Source organism: Falco rusticolus, chromosome 5, assembly GCF_015220075.1.
Source record: "Falco rusticolus isolate bFalRus1 chromosome 5, bFalRus1.pri, whole genome shotgun sequence".
NCBI lineage: Eukaryota > Metazoa > Chordata > Aves > Falconiformes > Falconidae > Falco > Falco rusticolus.
In genome coordinates, this window is record NC_051191.1 from 65,274,670 (window position 1) to 65,297,217 (window position 22,548).

At 37.0% G+C, this 22,548-nt stretch overlaps 1 protein-coding gene across 2 annotated transcripts in view; it reads left to right on the top strand.

Moving 5' to 3' along the window:
• MTPN (myotrophin) overlaps positions 1–16,831 on the top strand; it is a 44,374-nt gene extending 27,543 nt beyond the window's left edge. For both annotated transcript variants that reach the window (XM_037388835.1, XM_037388836.1), the window contains exon 4: positions 13,602–16,831. In XM_037388835.1, coding sequence (XP_037244732.1) covers positions 13,602–13,688 — 87 coding nt within the window. In that variant the 3' untranslated portion in view covers positions 13,689–16,831. The remainder of the gene's footprint in view (positions 1–13,601) is intronic.
• Positions 16,832–22,548: the final 5,717 nt, after the last annotated feature.

A 22,548-nucleotide genomic window follows, 5' to 3' on the forward strand; every position in this document is an offset into this window, starting at 1 on the left:
ATCCATTTCACGAAGCAGTAGTTAATTCAGGCAATGTTTTGTCTCCATTCATATGTGCTCCTTCTTGTTAACACCTCACTTACATTGAAAAGAGGTTAACAGTGCGTTTTCAGTATATGAACAAATTTAAATAATTTGACCAAAGGATTTCATGCTGCGTAATGTTTCCATATGCCACTTCGAAGGTAAAGTTTCCGTTAACTGCCTTAATGCTGCATGAATTGCACTTTTCTTCACTTCTCTGATCCTGTCTAATGTTAGTTATGCCTTTCTGTGAAGAAATACTGTGTGGGTTAATTTAGGATTCAAGTGGTACATCCAACTTGCTTAAACTTGTTGTGAGGACTGATCCTTCATTTAGGATCATTATATACACATTACAAGAAAAGTTACCCTTTTGCCATGTTGTATTTCTCTCCATTTCTGTTCTGAAGTGTTTTGTGTTCTAAGTTGCTCAATTAATAAATAAGATTCCTCAAAACTTGAGTTCACACATGAATTGTCAGGCAGCTAGTAAGGGTTGTGCATTCATAGTAGTCTCTGTCAGCAAGGGCATTAAGGATTAAGGTCCTTCCTGAACCAGCTGTTTTTCACGCAGCTTGTGAGAATGTATTGATTTCTGTACTTGCTACAATTTCAATGGCATTGGTTAAGTTCAAGAGTCATAAAGATCAGGCAATATTACAAAGTGTGCAGAATGTTAAAGTAAACTTGGACTAGGAGATGCAGGAACATTTTTCTAACCTCAACTCAGTAGTTTGGGAAAGCCTATATTACTTTCAGGTTTCTTCATGCAGAGCTGAATGTTGTACTACATCTGATTGCTTCCATTCACATGGGCTAGCTGATGAAGTATTTATGAACTGAAACTTTGCTCATCAGCTCACTCTGAGGCAGATCGTATATTAAGAGATTGTTCTTTCTCTTAATACAATTATCCTACGACCCTTGTTTGAACATCTGTTGTCACACAGTTTGTAACATCGTTTGATTTTCAATGTTCTTTGACAGGAGATACCTTGGAGTTTAGGTAGTTCCACCTTTGTTGAAAGTTTTAAAAATTACTGTTTAACTTTGTTCAGTGTTTTTCCTAGTTACTTTTGGAATGGGTATATTTTATTGTAACTCCAAATACAGGAAAAATATTAAGAATGTCTCATGTTAGTGTATGTAAGTAATGGAACTGCAAATGAAAAAAAAAAAAAAAGGACCAATCAATATATTTAAGATTTCTTCAAAGCTGTTCTTTGTTGCTTTTGAAATATTACACTTCTATTTACTGCTAAAAAGCTTCATTATTTTACATGTACCTACTTTCAGCTGCCTTCATTTACCCTGTTAGCTGATCTCTTGCATACATGGCCTCTGTCATAGCATATACCTTAAGCTTTTGGACTAAAGTCAGTAACCTCCTTAACGTAATTTAAACCGGAAAACAAAAATAACGAGTATTATTTTGTACTTTCATAAGTTCTGAGAACCGATTAACACAGTGATGCGTATCTCCTTAGTGTATGTGCATATTACAAATATAAAAAAGCTAGCAGTTTGATCAAGTTAAAATTTTGTAAGGAAGAAGAGATTGTTCTTCTTGATCTGATAAGATTAGATGTAATATAAATAATTGTTGGATGCAGTTGTTGATTTGGGAATTGAATTGTTTTAAGTTAACATTCTGTACTGCCTTCTAGTACTGTGAGTTGTGGGAATGTTCATAAACTTTTCATGTGAGACTCTTGAACTATTGAGAGGAGGAAGGTCATTCCAAGTAGTGTTTCAGACCTTAATTGAATATAAAATGCAGAAAATGTACCTTAATAAAAGTATCAATTATGAAAAAGGTTAGCTTAGTCAAGATGACACTGTAGGATTTTTGTAAACTCTGTTACTGAAGAAGATTCATTCATATGATGGAATAAGCTGTTTACTCCTTCACATGGTGTGACTGCAAAGCATTTTTTAAACATTCTTCCGCTGAAAGCAGTAAACCCATTAAAAATAATTGGGCGTAATTCACTTTCAGAGGGTAATAAATACATATAGAGACACTGAATCAAGATTCTAAGCTCTTAAACTGACTAGAATTATTAGAATGGCCAGTTGATCTTAAATTGAAGTAGTCTGGGCTGCTGCAAACCTGTGCTTTCTATTGTTGATACTGGTGATCATGCAGTTGCACAGTAAAACACAGCCGAGCTTCTTCAAAGCTCATGTTAGAAACACGTTACACTCATAAGGGCTTTACTTGAAAGACATTGGGGGACCTATCCTGGCTCTTATCAGTTCAGTCTCTACAAAAGTTTTCATGTACGCCACGTGACTTGGAATTTTCTGTAGATTATACTAATAGTTGAAGACATTACACCAACTGTTGTCCCTTAAAGCAACCATTTGTTTTATGGAATTTCAACTAACTTTCAACAGGACTTTCCTATGATAAAGCAGTTTGCTCTTGGTATTCCTCAGAAAGGACTGTTTCATTTTTCTTAGCTAATGCTTATCACACATGGAATTTGAATGCTGTGATGACGCTGTGTCTAAAATACAAATGACTTTTTTTGGAATAGTGAAGGCTGGTGGTTTATCTGGGAATCGCTGGCCATCCATATACAGCTGAACTGATAGAATCATAGAATCATTTAGTTCAGAAGAGACCCTTAAGATCACAGAGTACAACTGTAAACTGGCAAAGTCTACTGCTAAACCATGTTTCTAAATGCCATGTCTACGCACCTTTTTAAATACCTCCAGGGATGGTGATTCCACTACCTTCCTGAGCAGCCTGTTCAAATGCTTGACTATCCTTTTAGTGAAGACGGGCAGCCTGTTCAAATGCTTTGACTATCCTTTTAGTGAAGAATTTTTTCTTCGTATCTACTCTGAACCTCCCCAGATATTGAGGCCATTTCCTCTTCTCCTCTCATTTGTTACTCAGGAGAAGAGACCGTCACTCACCTGCAAGAGTTGAGGATTAGGATTTTTTTAGACATGTAGTTATGACATCTGAGCTACACAGCTTTTATGAATCCATTGAAATCTATCTAATCCACTGGATGTGATGTGTCAAACTGTCTTTTATATGCATTGCTCTTTTAGTGGTAAGGTGGGAGAAATGACATGACATAGTTCTAATTCTGTTCCCTATCACCCTTTTCAACAGAAGAGAATAAACACTATAAAGACAAGTAAAAAACCAGTTCTTCCATTGGTCTGGAGAGAAGATGCTCCTTTTCTCCTCAGAAGCTGTTATTAATTATAAAGCTGGTGGACCCATTTGGACTTATATAGAGCAAGAGTTGTTATGCTAATTATATGCATTTATTGAACACACAGGTGACATTAACTGTGTTTTCCTTTCTTACCAAAAACTTAAGTGTTAGACTGTATTTGGACTGACAGCAGGAGGAGCAAGACTAAAGACATTGTTCCTACTCCTAAACTAGCTTTTTGTCCGATTGTTTTCTGAGAAGCAGTATAAAGCCAATTCCAACTTTCAAGTAGTGCTTCCAGCCATTCTTGCTATAGTCACAACCAGCTAACCTGTTCTTGTTCACTGGGGTTAGCAATGCATCAGAATCAAATGGCTTCACAGCTTCTGGGGAAGCAAGATTCCTCTGGGAGCTGACCATATGTGAAGTTTTATGTGAAGGCAGTAGAAGGAGAGATGTTTCAAATTCTCAAGAGCTCCCTGAAGCACTGATCTGGTTTGACAGTACCATAGCAGGGTGATACCTTGATAAGCACTCTGTCTCAGAAGCAGAATTTTCTATTTTATTCTGCAGTATTTGTTGGAATATGTTGAGGAAAAACTTAAATCAGGTTCAACCATATCTAGCATGCGGATTAAATAATTTTTAAAAAGCCTGGAAGGGATCCCAAGAGGTTATCTTCAAGTCATTTTTAAGAATGGCACTGTTGTAGAGTAGATGACTATCTGACTTGTCCTTGAAGGCTTTCTATCAGCCAACTTCAGTGTCTGCCATTCCTCAATGTATTCAACTTTCCATCATGCTGGTGTTCAAGTCTGGAATAGAACTGTACATTGTCAGGTCAAAATTATCACCACCATTCATTACCTGTGGCTAGGTTTGGTCAGCTGAGTAAAATTACTGTTGCTGGGAGAGTTGTTGTGTTGCATGCCTTATGTCTAAATCTTGTGGCTTTCAAGGACTTGAATGTTTATTAAGTTACATAAATGAGCTTCTTTCTGAAAATTCAAAAGATCTAACTATCAACCTTAATTCTGGAATAATTTCGTTCTGGGCATTCATGGCTGCATATCCTGGGATAGAGTTAATTTTCTTCTTAGTAGCTGGTGCAGTGCTGTGTTTTGGGTTTGGTGTGGGAACAAAGTTGATAGCACACTCATGGTTTTGGTTGCTGCTGGGTGATGTTCATACCAAGTCAATGACTTTTTAGTTTCTCAGGCCCTGCTGGCGAGAGGGCTGGAGGGGCAGGGGAAATTGTGAGAGGACACAGCCAGGGCAGCTGACCCAAACTAGCCAAAGGGATATTCCATACCATATGATGTCATGCTCAGTATATAAACTGGGGGAAGAAGGAAGGGGGGACATCTGGTATTACGGCGTTTGTCTTCCCAAGTAACTGTTATGCCTGATGGAGGCCAGTTTTCCTGGAGATGGCTGAACACCTGCCTGCTGATGGGAAGTAGCGAATGAATTCCTTATTTTGCTCTGTTTGCGTGTATGGCTTTTGCTTTACCTATTAAACTGTCTATCTCAGTTCATGAGTTTTCTCACTTTTACTTTTCCAGTCCTCTCCCCTATCCTGTGGGGGGCAGGGGGGAGTGAGCGAGTGGCTTTGTGGTGCTTGGTTGCCAGCCAGGGTTAAACCATGACACTGTAGTAGGGAAATATAATTTAACGTGCAGCTGTCTGAAGAAACAAAGTGGAAAGGTGTGGTATATGATCTATAAATGGCCCTTTCCTTGGGCAATTTGAAGTATTCTATTATTAAATTAGCTTTTGAGGCTATAGTTTGACAAGACAAAACATTCAGTGGGCTGAGGAGTCTCTACACTATTACCAGTCCCCTAAAATGGATTTTGTATGGCAGCGTTTGGAAATGAGTGAGGAATCTAGCAAGACTTTACAAAAAAAAACCCACCTCGGTAGCCTTGTAAGGATTGATAAGGGTCTGTGGAGATGGAGGGTGACCTGATTAAGTAGGCATTGCCACTGGATGCTTTGTAACGTACAGCCAATGTGCAGTCACATTTAAATCTGCTCAGCCAAACACCTGAGCTGTCTTCAGAAGTTTAGTTTGTGGTGTCCTGTAGTGGTTTTAAATTAAAGTTCTGTTGTGGATTTAGCTCCTTGTGTTAGTTTACGGAATTCGAGAAATGCTGGTGCCAAATCAAGAGACGGAACGGAGGTATCATCAGTTTCACTTCAGCTGCTGCCTTGGAAATTTTTCTCAGTGCTTTTGCAATGTGACCTGCCTGTTCTAGAGGGTGGCCTCCTGGGTTTGATTACAGTTTTTGCAGATGTATGATAGAACCTAGTTTCTCTGTTTTACTGCTCACCTGATCTCTGTGTTGTTTCCTTGTAAATGGCAGGTGGTGTTTGCTTGTTGCCACGTACTAAATACTTGCTCAGCTGACTGTTCTGACAGTTTCTGTAGGAGATGAATGAATTTCAGATGAAATTTGAGAATAAGAGACATGGAGCGGATGGGAAGGATGAAGTCCCTTTAGCTAGCCCTGTAGTGTCCCTTATACCCACACTTGCTTTATACTATTAATTGCAAAGGCACAACTGGTCTGTTTCCCTTTATTACCATACTTCATGTTTATTCTTGAAGAACTGGGGAAAATATTTTGCAAGCCTGTTTGTCATCATCATTTTGAAAGCCTGGTTTGATTTTTACTAGTTTCAGTAAACTAAAGAAAGCACTAGCTATTGTCATTTGACAGCAGGTAGCTGAGATATTGTTGTATCTGAGGGATTAATGCAGCCTTACAACTTTTCTTCTATGAAAAAAAAAATAGTCAAGCTAAAGGTTATTTAGCCCTTGCATAACTTTTGCCACAGCTATATTCCTTTTGTTGTTTTTGTTTTGTTTCCATGCAAGTCTGAATCCCTTAGCTGTGCAGTATAAGGTCTGTGGAAAATTAAATTTGTCTAGAAGCTTATGTTGGGAGGGTGTCTGGAAGTACCTGATCACAGGGAATCATGTTGTCGGAATGCACAGTTTCATTGTCTGGGAAATGTACCTGTAATCAAATATATGCATTTTCTAAGAAAAAAAAGCTTATCATTGCTTCATTTTAGCAATGAAAATAAAAATATTAAAAACCTTTACAAAGAAATAGGCAGGGCAAAATCTGAATACCAGTTCAGGTTAATAACAGTGGTTTTAACCTTTGTATGGGAAGTAACATTCAGCTGTAACTGCAGGTAGCATGAGACTTCAAGGAGGTGGGAAGCAAAATAGATGCTTGAAAAAAAGCTGTAGTTACATGCTCAGAGGAGGGGTTTCACTGGTAGAAGTAAGAAAGTCTAGAATATTATACCTGCCAGAACAGAGTATACCGTGCTGCTATACCTCCCTTGTGCAGTTTCAGGGAACTGGAACTGATTACTTCTGGGTAAGTTTAGATTTAATAGATCTTATTCCCTGCCTCTTCCCTCCCACTATGCCCCTAAGAATGCATTAAATTCTGTTTTGCGTCAACTGTGGCTCCAAATTATGACATATTTAACATTTTCTAAACCAGCTGGTGATTCTGTAGAATTTGGCTGCATATTAAAACTGGAGCAACAGGAAAACTGCAGAACTCCTTCCATAATCTTGTCTGTGTTTTAACACTTTAGCTTTTCAAGTCACTGTCTCTGGAGGTGTATTAAGAGCTCCCCAAACCAAGTGATTTAGCTATTAAGTTTCTTCTTAGAATCCTGCAATCATTTAAAGTGTGATCTGTGAAAGGCAAGTAATCCCTTAACATTTGGTTTGACCTTGGAAAGTATATTCATTAAAAATGGTGAATTAAGTACTGAAAAAAAGAACCATCTGATGGAATTTTCTGGTAGGTTTTATAGGAAGTTTTTGAAATGTGATTTAAATATTCATTAGTGGTTGCAAATGAGTACTCCAGCAGTTTTAAGCAGTTATTTTGCAGCTTCAGAAAGCACACAGCTCTAGAATGTTGTTTTCGCTCTGGTAAATCCTTTGTCCAGTATTGAAGTTGTTGACAGTGTTTTAGAGGGGAAAAAAACCCCAAACCCAAAACCTGAGTCTTCACCCATTAGAATGGTTGGATAGATTTGATCCCCAATATTTTGCATTTTTTTCTATTCATGAAGCATAGTAAAAAACATTTTGTTGAATTACAGTTTTATGATTAAAGTACTTTGAACTGTAGCTTCACATATTACAATAATGTCTGTTGGTATTCAAGTTTAGACACTTTTTCCAATATGAAAAAAACAGATATAATCAACATACAGTTACATTGCATAAATAAAACAACTTGCATTGTTCAAAACAAAGTGAAATAGTTATAAGACTTTGCTCTCATAATTACAGTGCATGCACAGGATAACTGAAAAACACCTAACGTAAATCTTCCAAAGGAGTTTCTCAAAAGGGCCTTTATTACATGCTTTCTTCTGAAGTTATCATTTCAGTGAGTTTCCTGATGCCTTGTTTAGATATTCTAATTTTGGAATCAGTAATGCTCAGTTTGATTTATTACATAAGAAACTTAAATGTAGTTTTAAAACTTCAAAAATTGAGATTACAGTTGATCGAGTGGTTTCAAGCACTGCTATTGTGCTAATCGTAGTGATCAACCACAATCAATTACTGCCATGATTTTCACAGATTGGATTCATTAAATGGTTTTCAACATAGCACAGTTGTGGCCATCTCTGGTGGTTCAGGTCTGCCCAATATGAACTAAACTAAAACATCGATAATGTGACAATTTAAAGTTAAAGATTAAAACCAAAGTTTTTGTTGGCATGTTTAAAATGTTCAAGGAGTGTCACTCCTTCCAGATCTATAAGGGTTAAAGCTCCAATGCTGGTCTGAAATCACAAAGTTGTTATAAAACTGTAAAACATTTAAGTGTGTGTGTGTGGGGGGGCGGAATTAAATGTGAGGTTTTACACTTGAAACTTTTCTGTACATTAGAGAAGACTTTACCTTCCATTTGGGCACAAGATTTTGATGTTTAGATTAACAAACAGCTGCTACATGTATGCTAGATCAGCCTCCAAAAAGCTTAATTAACCTACAGTTACCTGTAGGTAATATACAGTGTCATATTAATTCTTAAAAATTGAAAGACTCAGGTACTGAAATAAACAATGGGTGAAGATGGTTTTTACTGTCATCAACAAGGGATAGGTGAATTTAATAGAGTAGAATGAGTTAAATCTTAAGGTGTTATGGCTACCAGAAGTAGTGTAAATGCTCTAAGTCAGAGTTGAGACAAGCTTTTCTAATAAACACTCTTTTTGGTCAGGCTAGAAATCAAAATACCGTATCCTTTAAAACATATCTTTTGAAGAATTCATGTTGCCTATTCCTATAGAACTGCCCTTTTTAATAATTCTTCCTTTTTAAACTATCAAGTCTTACCAATACAGTATATAGCCTAGAAATAGTTCTGGGAATTTGTAGGATATTTTTCAAGTTTATGAAAGTGTGTGTAATATTATACCACGGACATCACCATGAGCACACCTATGGAGGCTGTGATGCCTAAAACTGCTCTATCAGTGTCTGAGTTTCAGTTGAAAATGTTTTGCTCTCACTTACTGTAATAGATGAAAGTAACTACAGTTGGTCTAAAGAGCATTTCCTGCTTAAAGTTCAGAGGTAGGGCTTGTCCTACTACTACATAAACAGAAGTTATTCCTTTTTATTAATCTTAAAAATATTTTTCTAGGAATTTGAGGTATATTAAAATAGTCTTTATAATTTTAAACAGTGAAGTTGTTTGCAGCATGTTGTGACCTCAAAATGAAGCAGAATTGACCGATCTTTTGTTCATTTTTTTCACCTCTGTCTTTTCAGAACTATTAATAATGTTAAGTAACATAATAGTGGACCATATTCTACTACTGGGGAGAAAATTAATTTTTAGTAGCTTTTGACAAAGTCTGAACTGAATTGTCTTCCAAAACACCAAAGTTTTATTTTGCTCATCTTATGTGCCAGCCTTCTACAGAATAACAGATTAAGTAATGAGTACTAAAAACTGGACTGAAGCAACATCACTGTATTTCAGTTTGCTTTTTAGGAATAGCAGATTTAAGGGATGCCTATTTGAAAAGCAAAAATATACAAAATTCAAATTGTTCAATGTTTTTCTTTAAGAATCTTGTTTTTGAGATTGTAATTTAAAAAGATTTTTAGTGTAGAAGCCACTGCGATGTTACAATAAACAAACTGTTTTGAATGCTTCTAATGGAGGATGAGGTTTGTTGCAAAAGATTTGATAAATCACACCCATTTGTTCAGTTTTCAAGATAGTTCTGGGTTTTTTAGATTTTAAATATCTAATGCAATTTGATCTCTGCTTTTTACTAAAAATGTGTTAAAAAATATCCTATTGAGTTAGGCAATTTAGCACTTTTTTTTTTTCCACCTCTGACAGTGGCAGAAGGGATGACATTTGGGAAGGGATGTGAGTATGAGCACTTCTGCTCACCTATTCCCCTCATTCATAGTTGTATTAGGGACTTCAGAGGTACGCATATCTATCCCCTTTAAGAAATGTTATAATTTGTTGTGCCTGAATTCATCCATATCCTTTTTTGAACAAACGGACATCTGCCTTCATAGTTTCATCTGGCAACTCATTCTGAGTACCAATCTTCTACCAGCTTAACTAAGTGCCCTCAGTTCCAGTTTCACAGGGTTTGGTGACAGCTCTGCATTGCCTTTGCTGCCTTCATGTTTTGGGGTTGCTGTTTGTTGGTTTTTTCCCCCTGAACTGCAGTGTTACCCTAGCAGCTATTTTACTGCCTTCAGAGCATGTTTAATGCTTGTGATTTGCTCAGTGGCGTAAGACGGCAGACATTCTTGTTTGTTATCACCCTGCCAAGGAAAGAAGAGTTTATATGTATTTCTGTGTGTAATTTAAGAAAACAACATAAATGCAAACATAATCTGTTAATACTTTTTATTCTGAGGAAGTAGAGAATACTGTAGAATCATCATACTTCTATAACTTTTCATTAAACTTGCTTCCAGGCAGTGTTGTACTTCTGAAAATTAAAGTCCTATTGACCTGAACTTTATTATTTCTTCTCATTATATTAAATGCAGGCAGAAATCTTTCAGCCTAGCTAAGGGGCCGTTCTCCTAATTTATTAACACAGAGTTTATTAAACGGTGTCCTCCTTAGGTAATCATGACCCTCTTATCCTACATTCAGTAAAGCTGTTTTAGAAAGTCAGGACTTGCATATCTGTAACTTTTCTGAAGTACAAATGTGCATGAGGGTGGAAAGCAGTCCTATGTCTAAATTAGCTGCAGTAACTTTAAAGTATGAAGAGAACTTTTAACAGTTACATTTTTTATACCCAAAATGCTGGTACGTTGGTGGAGAGGTTTATAAGTTCTTTAAACTCTGATTCAAGATGAATACAGTTGGTCAGTTACTGCATAGTTCCATTTTCCTTCAAGTCTGAGTTCCTTCGGGTTTTCTGAGCTTAACATCAAAGAACAGCTTTGAAGCCCTTTGATTTCCATATGGATTCTAATTTGAGAGTGCTATCTAAGCAGTAGAAACAACCAACACCTGCAAAAGAAGCCATTACTTCTTTCATGGTTGCCTTTCTTCTAGGACAGCCAAGATGGCAACTGTTAAAATACCTGTTAAATCTCAGTTGTGTTTTTTTCAGGAGAAAAAAAATAAATGTTTCACAAGCGGTGAGTTTCAGTGGTTTCAGCCTAAGTGTGTGTTTACAATGTCACTTCTTAGGAACAGAATGATTCAGCTCATGTTCATGCTGAGTAGAACAGTGATACTGCAGTGTGGAGCCTACTGTTTGGGATGAGGATGTTACACGGTAACAGGAGAGATGTAAATGTTAGGCTTGCACCTGTCCTGGAGTGAATTTGTTGCATGTGCGCTAAATGTTTTGTATGTGTTCTGCTTCCTGAAAGGTACTAGAGAAAATGAGCTGCTTGGAAGGAGTTACTGCAATTATAAATATCCCCCTCTAAATTCTTTACTGGAGTTCCCAATATAATTTCATTTTCTCAGGCTCTTTCCCTGATAGCAGAAGCATGTCTCCCTGCCCCCACAGCTGACTGCCACCAAACACAGCCTTAGAAACCACTGTAAACACATCTTTTTAGAATGGCAGATTACTTGTGAATATTCAGGTGTTTGAGGGAGATATTTTATGATGTGAAAAGTAGTATTGGTAGCAGATCATAGCAATTTGGGGTTGAGTGCACCCTCAGCAAGTTTCATGACACCAATCTGTGTGGTGTGGTCGACACAGTGGAGGGAAGGGATGCTGTCTAGCGGGACCTCGACAGACTTGAGAGGTGGGCCCATGCAAACCTCATGAAGTTCAACAAGGCCAATTGCAAGGTTCTGCACATGATTTTTGGGGCAATCCCAAGCACAAATACAGGCTGGGCAGAGAATGTATCGAGAGCAGCCCTGAAGAGAAAGACTTGGGGGTCTTGGTTGATAAGCTCAACATGGCCTGGCAATATAAGCTTGCAGCCTAGAATATGGTCAGCTTTTTGGGCTACATCGAAAGAAGCCTGGCCAGCCGTTCAAGGGAGGTGATTCTCCCCATCTACCCACTCTCTCATGAGACCCCACCTGTAGTACTGCATGCAGCTCTGGGGCCCCCAGCATATGGACATGGAGCTGTTGGAGCAAGTCCATTCGAGGGCCACAAAAATTATCAGAGGTAGGCTGAGACAGTTAAGAGTTCTTCAGCCTGGAGAAGAGAAGGCTCTGGGGAGCCCTTATGGCAGCCTTCTGGTAGCTCAAGGGGGCCTACAAGAAAGCTGGAGAGGGACTTTGTACAAGGGCATGTAGTGATAGGCCAAGAGGTAATGGCTTTAAGCTGAAAGAGATTAGATACAAGGAAGAAATTCTTTACAATGAAGGTGGTGAGGCAGTGGAACAGACTTCCAAGAGAAGTGGATGCCCCATCCCTGGAAGTGTTCAAGGCCAGGTTGGATGGGGCTTTGAACAACCTGGTCTAGTGGAAGCTGGAACTAGATGATCTTTAAGGTCCCTTCCAACCCAAACCATTCTATGATTCATTCTAATATCAGATCCAGTTTATTAGATTTTTGGAAACAGTTACAATGGGAAGCTTATTAGGCTGAGACTTGTCTTGGGAACAGACGTGGTAGTACGTATGGAAATTTAGTGGGGCTTTAGTGTATAATATTTTATCAGTAAAGAACCTCTGGAAATTCTAGGTCCATTATGTTCTTAAAAAGTGATTGGGTGTCCTTAATAGTAACTATTAATCTGTGCACTTCCTTGTAGTGTGAGAAAGGATTTGTACTTCTTCTACAGAGGGTTTATACATAAAGACAAATCTCTGTAGTACATGCTCTTGAAAAAGTGTGTCTTGTACCCACAGTCTTTTTTCCTGTCATTTTGATTGAGCAAATACACATATTTAAAAGGTCTTACACTTGCCTGTCTTCTCAAGAAAAGTTGTTCTGGAGTCTAACCTTATTTTCAGGAAACATCTCTCTATTTCTGTAGTCAGTCCTGTGTTCTCTAATAATATTTATCCCTTTACCCTATTTACAATCTAATCTGGGTTTTCCTTTTTAGGTATATGACTGCACAGTGCTCAAACATGAGTAGCTAATCGCTCTCTGCTTCTCTTCTTCTGCTGTCCTTCCATAATCCTAGCACTGAGGCTGTGTTTGTGCTTGCTATTCTGCACTTTGTCTAGTTGGTGCATTTCTGTTATCCTCTATACTTCTGTTATCTCCCTATTCTGTTTTGTTGCCTCTTAGTTGTATGCATAGTTCATTCAAAACAAACTTTATCAGTTTTGGACTTGGAGTGATTTCATGGTTTGGTGGTGGTTATTATGTATGTAGCAATAGGGATTTTTTCAAAATGGGAGAGAAGCACAATCCTAGATGGATGTAGTCTTTTATGATATAGAAAGAAAATAGTATGATTTTATATTTTTAATAGAATAATAAGTAAGCACTTCCAGATGTTAACTGTCTAATTTAGCGTGTGAAAAAGCTTTTTGCACCACAGATTTTGTCAAGTGCGTAACGCTGAATTCTTGCATTCATAAGAGTAAAAACAAACAAAAATCCTTCTGTTTCTATCCAAGATTAATTGATAATTTGTTGATATTGCAACTTGCTGTGTGACAAAAGTTATGTGACTTTTTATTTCTAATTGTAAAGTTTGAAACTTAGATTAGCTGCATGCCAGATAGTTTTGTACATGAATCTTGGCGGTTTAGTTTCTAAATGAAAACAATGCACTGCACTAGAAAGCCGTATGTAATTAATATAACTATCCAAGGTAAATAACTGTTGTGACACACTTAATACTAATACAGCCTGGCCTTGTGAATTGACAGTCCTTCTCAATGTCTTTACAGGGTGCTGATAAGACTGTGAAAGGCCCAGATGGACTAACTGCCTTTGAAGCCACTGACAACCAGGCAATCAAAACTCTTCTTCAGTGACGGATGGACTGATATCTTAAATGCCTCTCTTGTGGCCTCACACTGCTGCCTGTCTGTCACTCTTTGCATCTTCCAGCTTCTTCAGCTAAATACTCTGGGGGGGAGGGAAATTCTTCATGAATCAGACTAGTTAGGGGCTTGTATCAAAGATAATCTGTTTGGAGAGGGTTGAAAACTATTAGGAACAGTGTTCCTGTAGCACTTCTTGTCAGTGCACAATCTCTTCCCATTTCTCACGAAAATGGAAGAAGGAAGACAGACCATGATCTTGAATTTTTGGCTTGTAAACCTCCTAGGTTAGTACTAAGATTTTTGTTGAAAGATTCCTTTAGATGGAAGTACTGTGCTATGTACCTGAAACTAATTGTGAAGGAGACAATAGTCCCATGCTATTAGTGTCTGCCATAATCTGAAGTGTAGTAATGTAGGTGGCTGGGTTGCTTTTCTCTCTTCTCTCTCAGCAGGTAGCTTTATTCTTATTCTGCCTAAAGCTTTTGTTGCAGTTTTGAGGACTTTTGATACTAGTTATTGGAGCTGTTCTTTATATTGACTAATTGGATGTCACACTAATGTTTTCCTGACTCAAGTAAACCAGGAAAGATCAGTTGAGGCATTGTGGTGTTACACTCCAGAATATCTGCCAAGGTACTTTTGGATTTTTTTCCCATATTTGTTCTAGTCCAGGGCAGACATTTTAAGCAACTGTTCTTGAGAGAGTTCAAAATGTCACTGTAGTTATTTCCAAAAGGATTGTAAGATAGAATTTCTTTACTTAGTGTCATAAAATTTAGACACGTGCAAAAGCTACAGGCTGGTACACAAGGATAATGAAGTCAGATTTGGACATTCATGTTAGGTGAATATTGATGCTGAACTTTTCTGGTAAACTTTAAAGATACATGTCAGCTTTCTAAGTTTGGGTGGTAGGAACAGGAAGACGTACAAGTAGAAGTCTTGCTCTAACTACCGGAGGAAAGAACCCAAACTTTTAATTCTGCATATCTTTGAATTGGCGTTTTATTGTTGGCTGAAAGAACCTCTTAAAGTTCATTAAGGCATGGAGCTTGTTGTGAAAATTCCCAGTGCAACCATACTACATTATCCATGGACTTTTAGATAAGATTTGCTGTACCAGTAAGTATGACAGTACTATGACAGCCTTGATAATTCATGGGAAGGTATTAAATGATGTTGTAGGGATTCTGTCACATCTTACAGTCCTCAGGAATGTCTGAACTTCTGGGTTTCATCTTGAAAATTTTCATTAGACTGCTGATTCACCCAAAATTGAATAACAAGTTTTATAACAGAAAAGTGTATACCACAAACTGTACATCTTCCTCTTTTTTGAATACAGATTTCAAACTTTCTGATAGCGTACAGAATACAGAAAACAAATGTATATAATGTCTCATGCTGAATTCTTAAACAAAAGTAGCTGGTATTATTTTGATATCGCTGTTGAAAGTGAGAAGTTACATAGAAGTAGGCTAGTGACTACCACTCATATTTAATGGAGACTTAGTTTTACTTGAATCATATGTTGCATATTATGATTGAATGTCTCAGCTATAAAAAGCCTTGCATTTAAACTGTAAAATGAGAGCAGAAACTGATTTACGTGTACACATTCCATAAGAAAAGCAATGGAGAAAACAATCAACTCTGGCCATGAACTGTATAGTGCAATTACTATTTGCTTCTTGGAGATGAGTGGCAAGGAAGAGCAGAAGGGTTGGAAATCGGTGATAAATCAGTCGGTGAGCTGCTGATAAAAGAACAAGCATGTTTGGTGAACAGGGCTTTTAATGACTATTTAAAGAGAACTGTTTAATCTTATCTCTGATCAGTGCTGGATTGTCATGTCATTGTAACAGTGTGAACACAGACTATAGGTTTAATTCTTTATTCAGCTATGAAAGTAACAATCTTTGGCATAAATTTGCCTCCGTATTATGCTACTAAATACTTAGCTATTGAAATACTAGTCTAGAAAACTGCAATCTGTTCTTATGTGGAAAACTTGATTATTCAAGTTTTTTGTGTTAATTAGTGTCGAGTTGTCTGGCCGTAGTGCTTTTGGATTTTTTTGGGTTTTTCCTCTGCATTCTTTCCTGCCCTGCCCTTCAACTCTCATTGACTCTCAATCAACTGAGCATTATAGTAAATGAACATCGTCTTTGTACTAACTCTTCTGGTGATTCACTGAGGCAATTTTGCCTCCCTTTTTCTACAATTATGTAGACACCTGATTTTTTCTTACTTCACTTGAAAAAAAAAATGCAGACTTCAGTGAGACAAGTGTTAATTTGGCTGTAATATATACCCAAGCTGCCTTTTGAGATAGTTAAAAGATGGCATTTAATGTTTGGCTCATAAAGAAGAAATACTTTTTTGCTTTTTGCACTACTTAAGAGGTAATTGATCATTTTGCCCAGGATTAAAAAAAAAGTAATGATAAAAGCTTATGCTTTTTTAGTTGTCTAGAAACTGGGCTTGTTCATTTCTTCCCTTCTTGTTAGCTATATTATGGAAAAATTAATGGGTGGCTGCCTCTGTCTTTGAGTAGGTCCTAACTAGATGAAAATACCAAACCATAAATCATTTTATATTCTATAAACAGAACTTAATACTTTCTCAGACTGGAATCTCATATACTTGGAAATCTACTCTGTTCTTAAACCTTTCTCTTTGAAATTTGTGCTCAATAAGTTATAACCTGAAGTATATTTTGAATTTAATACCCTCTGCTCCTTTTTCTTAAGGGGAGCAAATGGGAAAAGAAATATGATAATCAAATGGAACTCTATCCTTTAACATAAGATTGAATTATTTGTAGAAGAGGCTGGTAAGAATGGAGTGTCCTAGGCAAGCAATTGCAGTGTTGCATGCGAAATTTCAAAATGAACTTGTCTTAATTATATTTTGTAAATGGATAAACAATCATCTTTCTACGCAGTGACAGAAGAAAACTAGTGCTCTGTGCATTTTGATATTTGACTTCCTCTTTTCACCATTGTTAACTGTTTTGACACAGTTGGGTTCATCATTATCATGGTTCATAGACATCAGAATGCTAAATGATACTGTATTTTTAAGTTTGTGTTGCAAGAATGAATGGAATAAACTTGAATTGTGCGATATGAGAATGTAGAGTTTTATTTCCCTCTGCTCCAGTTTTGTTTTGGTTTTTTAATCTCTGGCTACAACTTTATATTTGTCTGGAAGGCATCTAAGCTCCAGCTCATATGTACAGTGATTAAAATGTTCAGATACTTAGAAGACTTAAATGTGGAATGGAAGCTGCTTTGAGAACTAAATATATGAAGTTGTTTTGGGTTTTTTAATTAATCCATTTAAAAGAGGTTTTGATTAATTCTGTGGTCTTTCAGTTTGCATTTCCTGCTGAAATGGTAATGCATAATGTTGAAGATCTCTTATTCATGTTAAATTCCAAGACAGTCTGTAGAGAGAGGGATCATCCTCCCGTTACCTGTGAAAACTAAAGGAATTTATTTTCTCCTTTACTTAATCAAAGAAATTGAATCAGTTATTTACAGAAGGCACAGTTGAAATAGAATTGTATAGAAAACTGTATTCATTATTCCTGTTGCATCTTTACAATGACTTTGTCAGGACGACTTCTTATAACTTTGCTTGTCCATAGAAATTTAAATCCAATTGCTTGAATTGTTTGATATGATTTGTTTTAAAATATACACTTTTAAAGAAAAGTACAGGAAAGTGTTGTGTCAAAGTGGGAAAATATAAATATAGGGAAAAAATTCAAAAGAAACTTGATCTGTTTTTCTGTGCTAAACTTCGAAAACATGGACTTCTAATGCTGTACGCACAACCTTTCAGTCAATTATTGGAGAAAAGGACATGTTCATACCAAAGCAGTTCAAATAGTGTGATCACCAGTGGCAACTCATGTGTGTGCTTCAGTGCCTGTGTGTTCATCTTACTGGGTGGGGGTTTTTGTGGTTTGTTTTGTGTTGGTTTTTTGTTTGAGAAAATACTAGCTAAGATTCAGAATGAAGATTTCTTTCACTCACGTTCCTCAGCGACTGGCTAGCCAAACTCATCTATACATGTAAAAACTCTTCCTAGTATTTTTCTATGGCTTATCTTTTGGAATGGAATTCTCAGCTCCCTTCCAAAAGGAAGTTGGCCCAAGAAAGCAATTTTTTCAATTGAATCACTTGGTTGTTTCTCTCAATTTTGAGAAAATTGCATTCTCAAAGCTCTCTTCTAAATTGTGGTTTACTTATCTGATGTCTTGGAACAGCTTTCAACTAAGTCATGCCACAAACTTGCTAGATGAGTTACCTGGAAAGCACTTTTTCTTGCAGTATCTTAAAAGGCTTCAAAAGCACCTAGTGTTTGCCTGCTTGGGAGGTGAATGATGATTTTTTTTTTTTTTTTTTTCCTAGGAGCAGCATTGCTGTCTCCCTGCCTTAGCAGTCAAAACAATGTTTCTAATAATTTTAAACTATGAAAAGTTGCATTTAGGTACCATTGCTTGCTATTCTGATTAATGTTAATTCAGAGTGCATCTGTACTTTTCAGTATGGGAAAATAAGAGTTTTCATTTTCCATGTCATTTTGCAACATTTCAAAATTAAGAATAGAGGCTTTCTTTTTCATGCACTGAGGTTCATCTTATGGCCATTAAAGTTGAGAGGCAGGACAGTGTGCCAAAACCACAATAGACTGTCTCAATTCATCTATCAAACTTCATTAAAGGAAAAATTCTTACAGTTGTCTCAAACTGAGTGTAAATTTCAAGGATCCAAACCTCGGTCTCGAAAATAATGTCATAACCTACAATATATTCAAGTTTATATATATATAAAGTTATTTACCTTTTAACATTCCTTTGTATGTGTTTATTTTCCTATAACTGAAAGTAATTCCTCAGTGCATTCAAAAGAAGCCTCACTTTGTTCACCAAAGCTTTTGTTCCAAAGTAAAAGAAAACATTTTTTAGAAACTATTTTGGGAGTTTGGAGGTGGGATGTCTTGAAAAGTCTGTAGCTTTTCATGGAAATTGTTGTACTTCCTCTTTCTTTTTGTAATACACTGGTAATTAAGAAATGTAGCCTTTTATTTAAAGAGTAGCAGGATATTGTGACAAAAAAAAATCCAACTACCCATTTCTTTTTTATTTATTTTCATGGAAAACCAAGAAATATGTTCCAGGTTGACACAAAATGTTTGGTGGTTTGTTTTTTTTCCCCCCAACTTCTCAGTGCAGCCACCAAACCAGATCGGTATTTGCATGTCCCTGTGTAATGGTTCAACTTGGTTTCTCTTTAGTGGTGATATCTGTGGGAGAGCTGCATGATGTCCTAGGCTTTTGGAGTGTCCTAACAGCTTCATGCTACAGTCCACTGTAGCACAGGGCAGATGGAGAAGTTTCATTAGGGCTGTGGTAAAGACAGATACCTGAACGGAGTTGTTACTGCCTAATTGAGTTTCTGCAATGTAGAAGACTTCTCAATCTCTTAGCATGCAGAGCGCGAGGGTAGTGGCCATTATTAAAGACTATTAAACAGTAATTTGTCATTATACTGGATGAGCTGTAGTCATCATAGCATGGTAGCCTTCTAGAAAGAGCAAAAAATATCTATGGTTCCCAAAGTATTTCCCAAAGTTTATTCCTGTCACTTGTGTGTATGTATATATTATTTTTTTCAATTTGTCTTGCATGTGCTTTAGGAAGCCTCCTAAACCAAGAATGCTTTTAAGTTTTCTTTCATTGCTCCTTTGCAAAAAGTAAATCCCTGTTGTAAAAGGTAAAGTTACAGTTTTATCTCTTACGTCATTTTGAAATAAAAAATGTAGTCTGTGTGTTCTTATCTATTCTAAAAGAAAATGTGTGCTGAAAGATACATCCCAACTATACTTTTGACAAATTGCTGTGAAAATCTAGTCCTACACCTGATACCAGTATCTACACGTGGACACATCCTGAACAGTAGGCATAAATAGAATACGGGAAGAAATAGTTAAGTTTTTGAGGCATTGGATGAGATGTGGTTAGAACTGGGATCACTACAACAGCAACAGATGCATTCTGTGAGTATGCACAGACCTCTTTGTATTTCGCTTCTCAATAGGAAAACTTAATGTCTTTTATTGTGCACTTAGCTTGTAAGATGATTGAAGGATTATCTCTTTGGACCTGACACACCTTAAAGTGTGTTTGGGGGGGTTTGTGTGTTTTGCAGTCAGTGTCAGTACTGTTCTCAAAAGCACAGAAGAGTTTATTTAATGAGAGATTAAACAGATGGGAAGCACACCAATTTCTAGTGTCGGAGGCTTAAAATGTAAGAACGAAACCCAAGCTTATAAATTAATGAAATTTCTGAAGATAGCTATAAATTGAAATATTTACAAAGCCATATTAAACAATAACTTGAAAGAAAAAAGACCTAGCCTACAGTAATAAAGCTGCATAACCTGTATACTTAATAAGGATGTACTTCTAAGGCTTTGTTCTTACTGTAAAGCACTGAATATATATTGGCCATTCTCTTTTGTCAGTTTAAAAAAAAAATAAAAATTTGGCATTTAGCCGATGGTTGCTTTGGGGGAAGAAAAATCCCTTGTTCCCAATTTGCAAAGTTCAGAGGTTGGGATTGAGGGGTTGGGGTTTTTACTGTCAGAGGTGAGATTTGCAGAGATGTGCAGAGTGAAATGTACTAGGAATTAATGCCAAAATCTCCCTGAGTGGTTTCTAACAATCATGTTCTGTCAACTGTATTTGTTCTTCACCTGCCAGGGCTGACCTGTGACAGGTGCTGCTGTTCTCTCATCCTTATCTACCCTTCCTGAATGCACAGCTTTCAAAAGCTCTACTTTAGCCCCATCTTGGCTTTCTCTTTTTAATAGGTGGCGAGAAAGTAAGCAGAGAACTTGTTCGTAGATGTTACTTGAAAATACTCTATCTGAGGCTGCCTGTTACCTATAACAGGAAAGGAGGAATTAAAAACACAGGAGGAAAGACCGAGGAGTAATCAAGTAAATGCAAGACTTTTTCTATCCTATCCTTGCTGCTGCAGGCTTGTTCTCCACTTTAAATATTATAGTAGCATGTCCCACTTTTTTTTTTTGTCAGATGCTTTATCTTCTTGTGTACCCTGAGTAATTTTAGGACTTAAACAATATGATTTACTTTCTCATTTTTTTTTTTCTGAAAGCTGCTGGAAGACAGATTGGTTGCAGAATACGGTAGTATCAGTGGTGCCACAGAGATCTTTGATGCTACCTGAAATAACGTGGATGTAACACAAGTCTTTTAACCTGCACGTTGTTTGGGTTCTTGACATCCTTTTGACTGCTGCTGTCATAATGCTGATGGTAGGAAAAATGTAAATGACCCTATTTTGTTTCAACCTTGGAAGCAAGATAATTTTCTTAAACCTGCAAGGTACTTAATTTACATACTGAACTGTTGATTGTTAACACATCATACTGCTGGCAGAAACAGAAGACATAGTGTGTGTTGTGGTCCTACTGCTTTTTACAGTGTGGTTGGCCTTGCAACTCCAATTTTCTTGTTAGTTGTGATACAGCATAATTCAAAATACTCCTGGGCAAATGCACATCTCCAAGAGTCAACATTTTAATAGCAGGGTGATTCAGCAACAGACGCCTTACTTTAATTAAACTAGACAAAATGGTACAGTGAAAATCAGGATTTAAAAGACCCTCTGTAATGCAGAAGGGTAAAAAGTTAGACCTAGCAGCCAGAGAGGAGCTGAGGTAGGCTTTGCCGTATTTTAGTTTTTTTACCAACAAACAAGGCAAGCAAGTGAAGAATATAAAAATAAGATCCCCATAGTGACTGAGTAGTTTTTCATAGACCATTTTCTATTTCAAGCTCATTTCTTCAAAATTTCCATTGGATACAAAACCCTTTAATAACAGTTATAAGTCAAGTTTGTAAACACCTGAGCTTCACGCTGGGGAGTGGGGGGTGGAATGCAATAGTTGTTGAGGTGATAAGGCAAAGAAAGGTATTACATTCAATTTTTGTGTTGTACAAACCATCCTGTTTCCCCAAGCATTTGGTATTTTAATGAATAAGATTTGTGTGCACGTTTGAGAGATAATCCATAATCCCAATGACTGAAACTTGTTGGCTTCTCTTATCATTAATAGTTTGACTTACAATGTTCTGTAATACTTTTGTGTGTTCATACTGAAGCTGTTTATTGCCTTCCTGCTCTGAAATTATAGGTGCAGCATGCTGTATGATTTTTTTTTTTTTTCAGAAAAGCTTAGGTGTCATTTGGACTGAGAAATGCTGCTCTACTGAGTGTTGCTATTAAGCAGAGGCCCGTGTTGATGCAGAGCTGCCTGCTGCATGCACAAGCATTTTTGCTGCAGCGAGCAGCTGCGACACATTGTGGACTTCCAAATGCATTTTTCCCACTGGTGGCTGTGAAAACCCATCAATAATTTCTTGGCTATCTAGACAGAAAACTGTCACCTTTTAAAAAAAGGTTTCAGCCAGATTGCTTTACTTTTCATGTAGTGACAACTTACCAGAGCAAAAAAAATATTGTTTTGAAAGAGGTAACGTGAGCTTGATCTGCTAGTGTAAACTTTATACAGAAAAAAGTATATTCTACTGGATCTTCTCCCAAGGAAACTAAAACCATTGCAAGGAAGTGGGCATTTGTGCTAAGATGCACCTACCAATCAGTCATGTCTCACTCATTTCCTGAAGAGTTAGAATATTTGTTCAAATGTTCTGGTTTCACCCATCAGCTTTACAACAGTGGAACACAGAAGTCTAAAGTTGCCTTTATCATTCTTGACAGCAGTTCTAATAATAAAAACAATG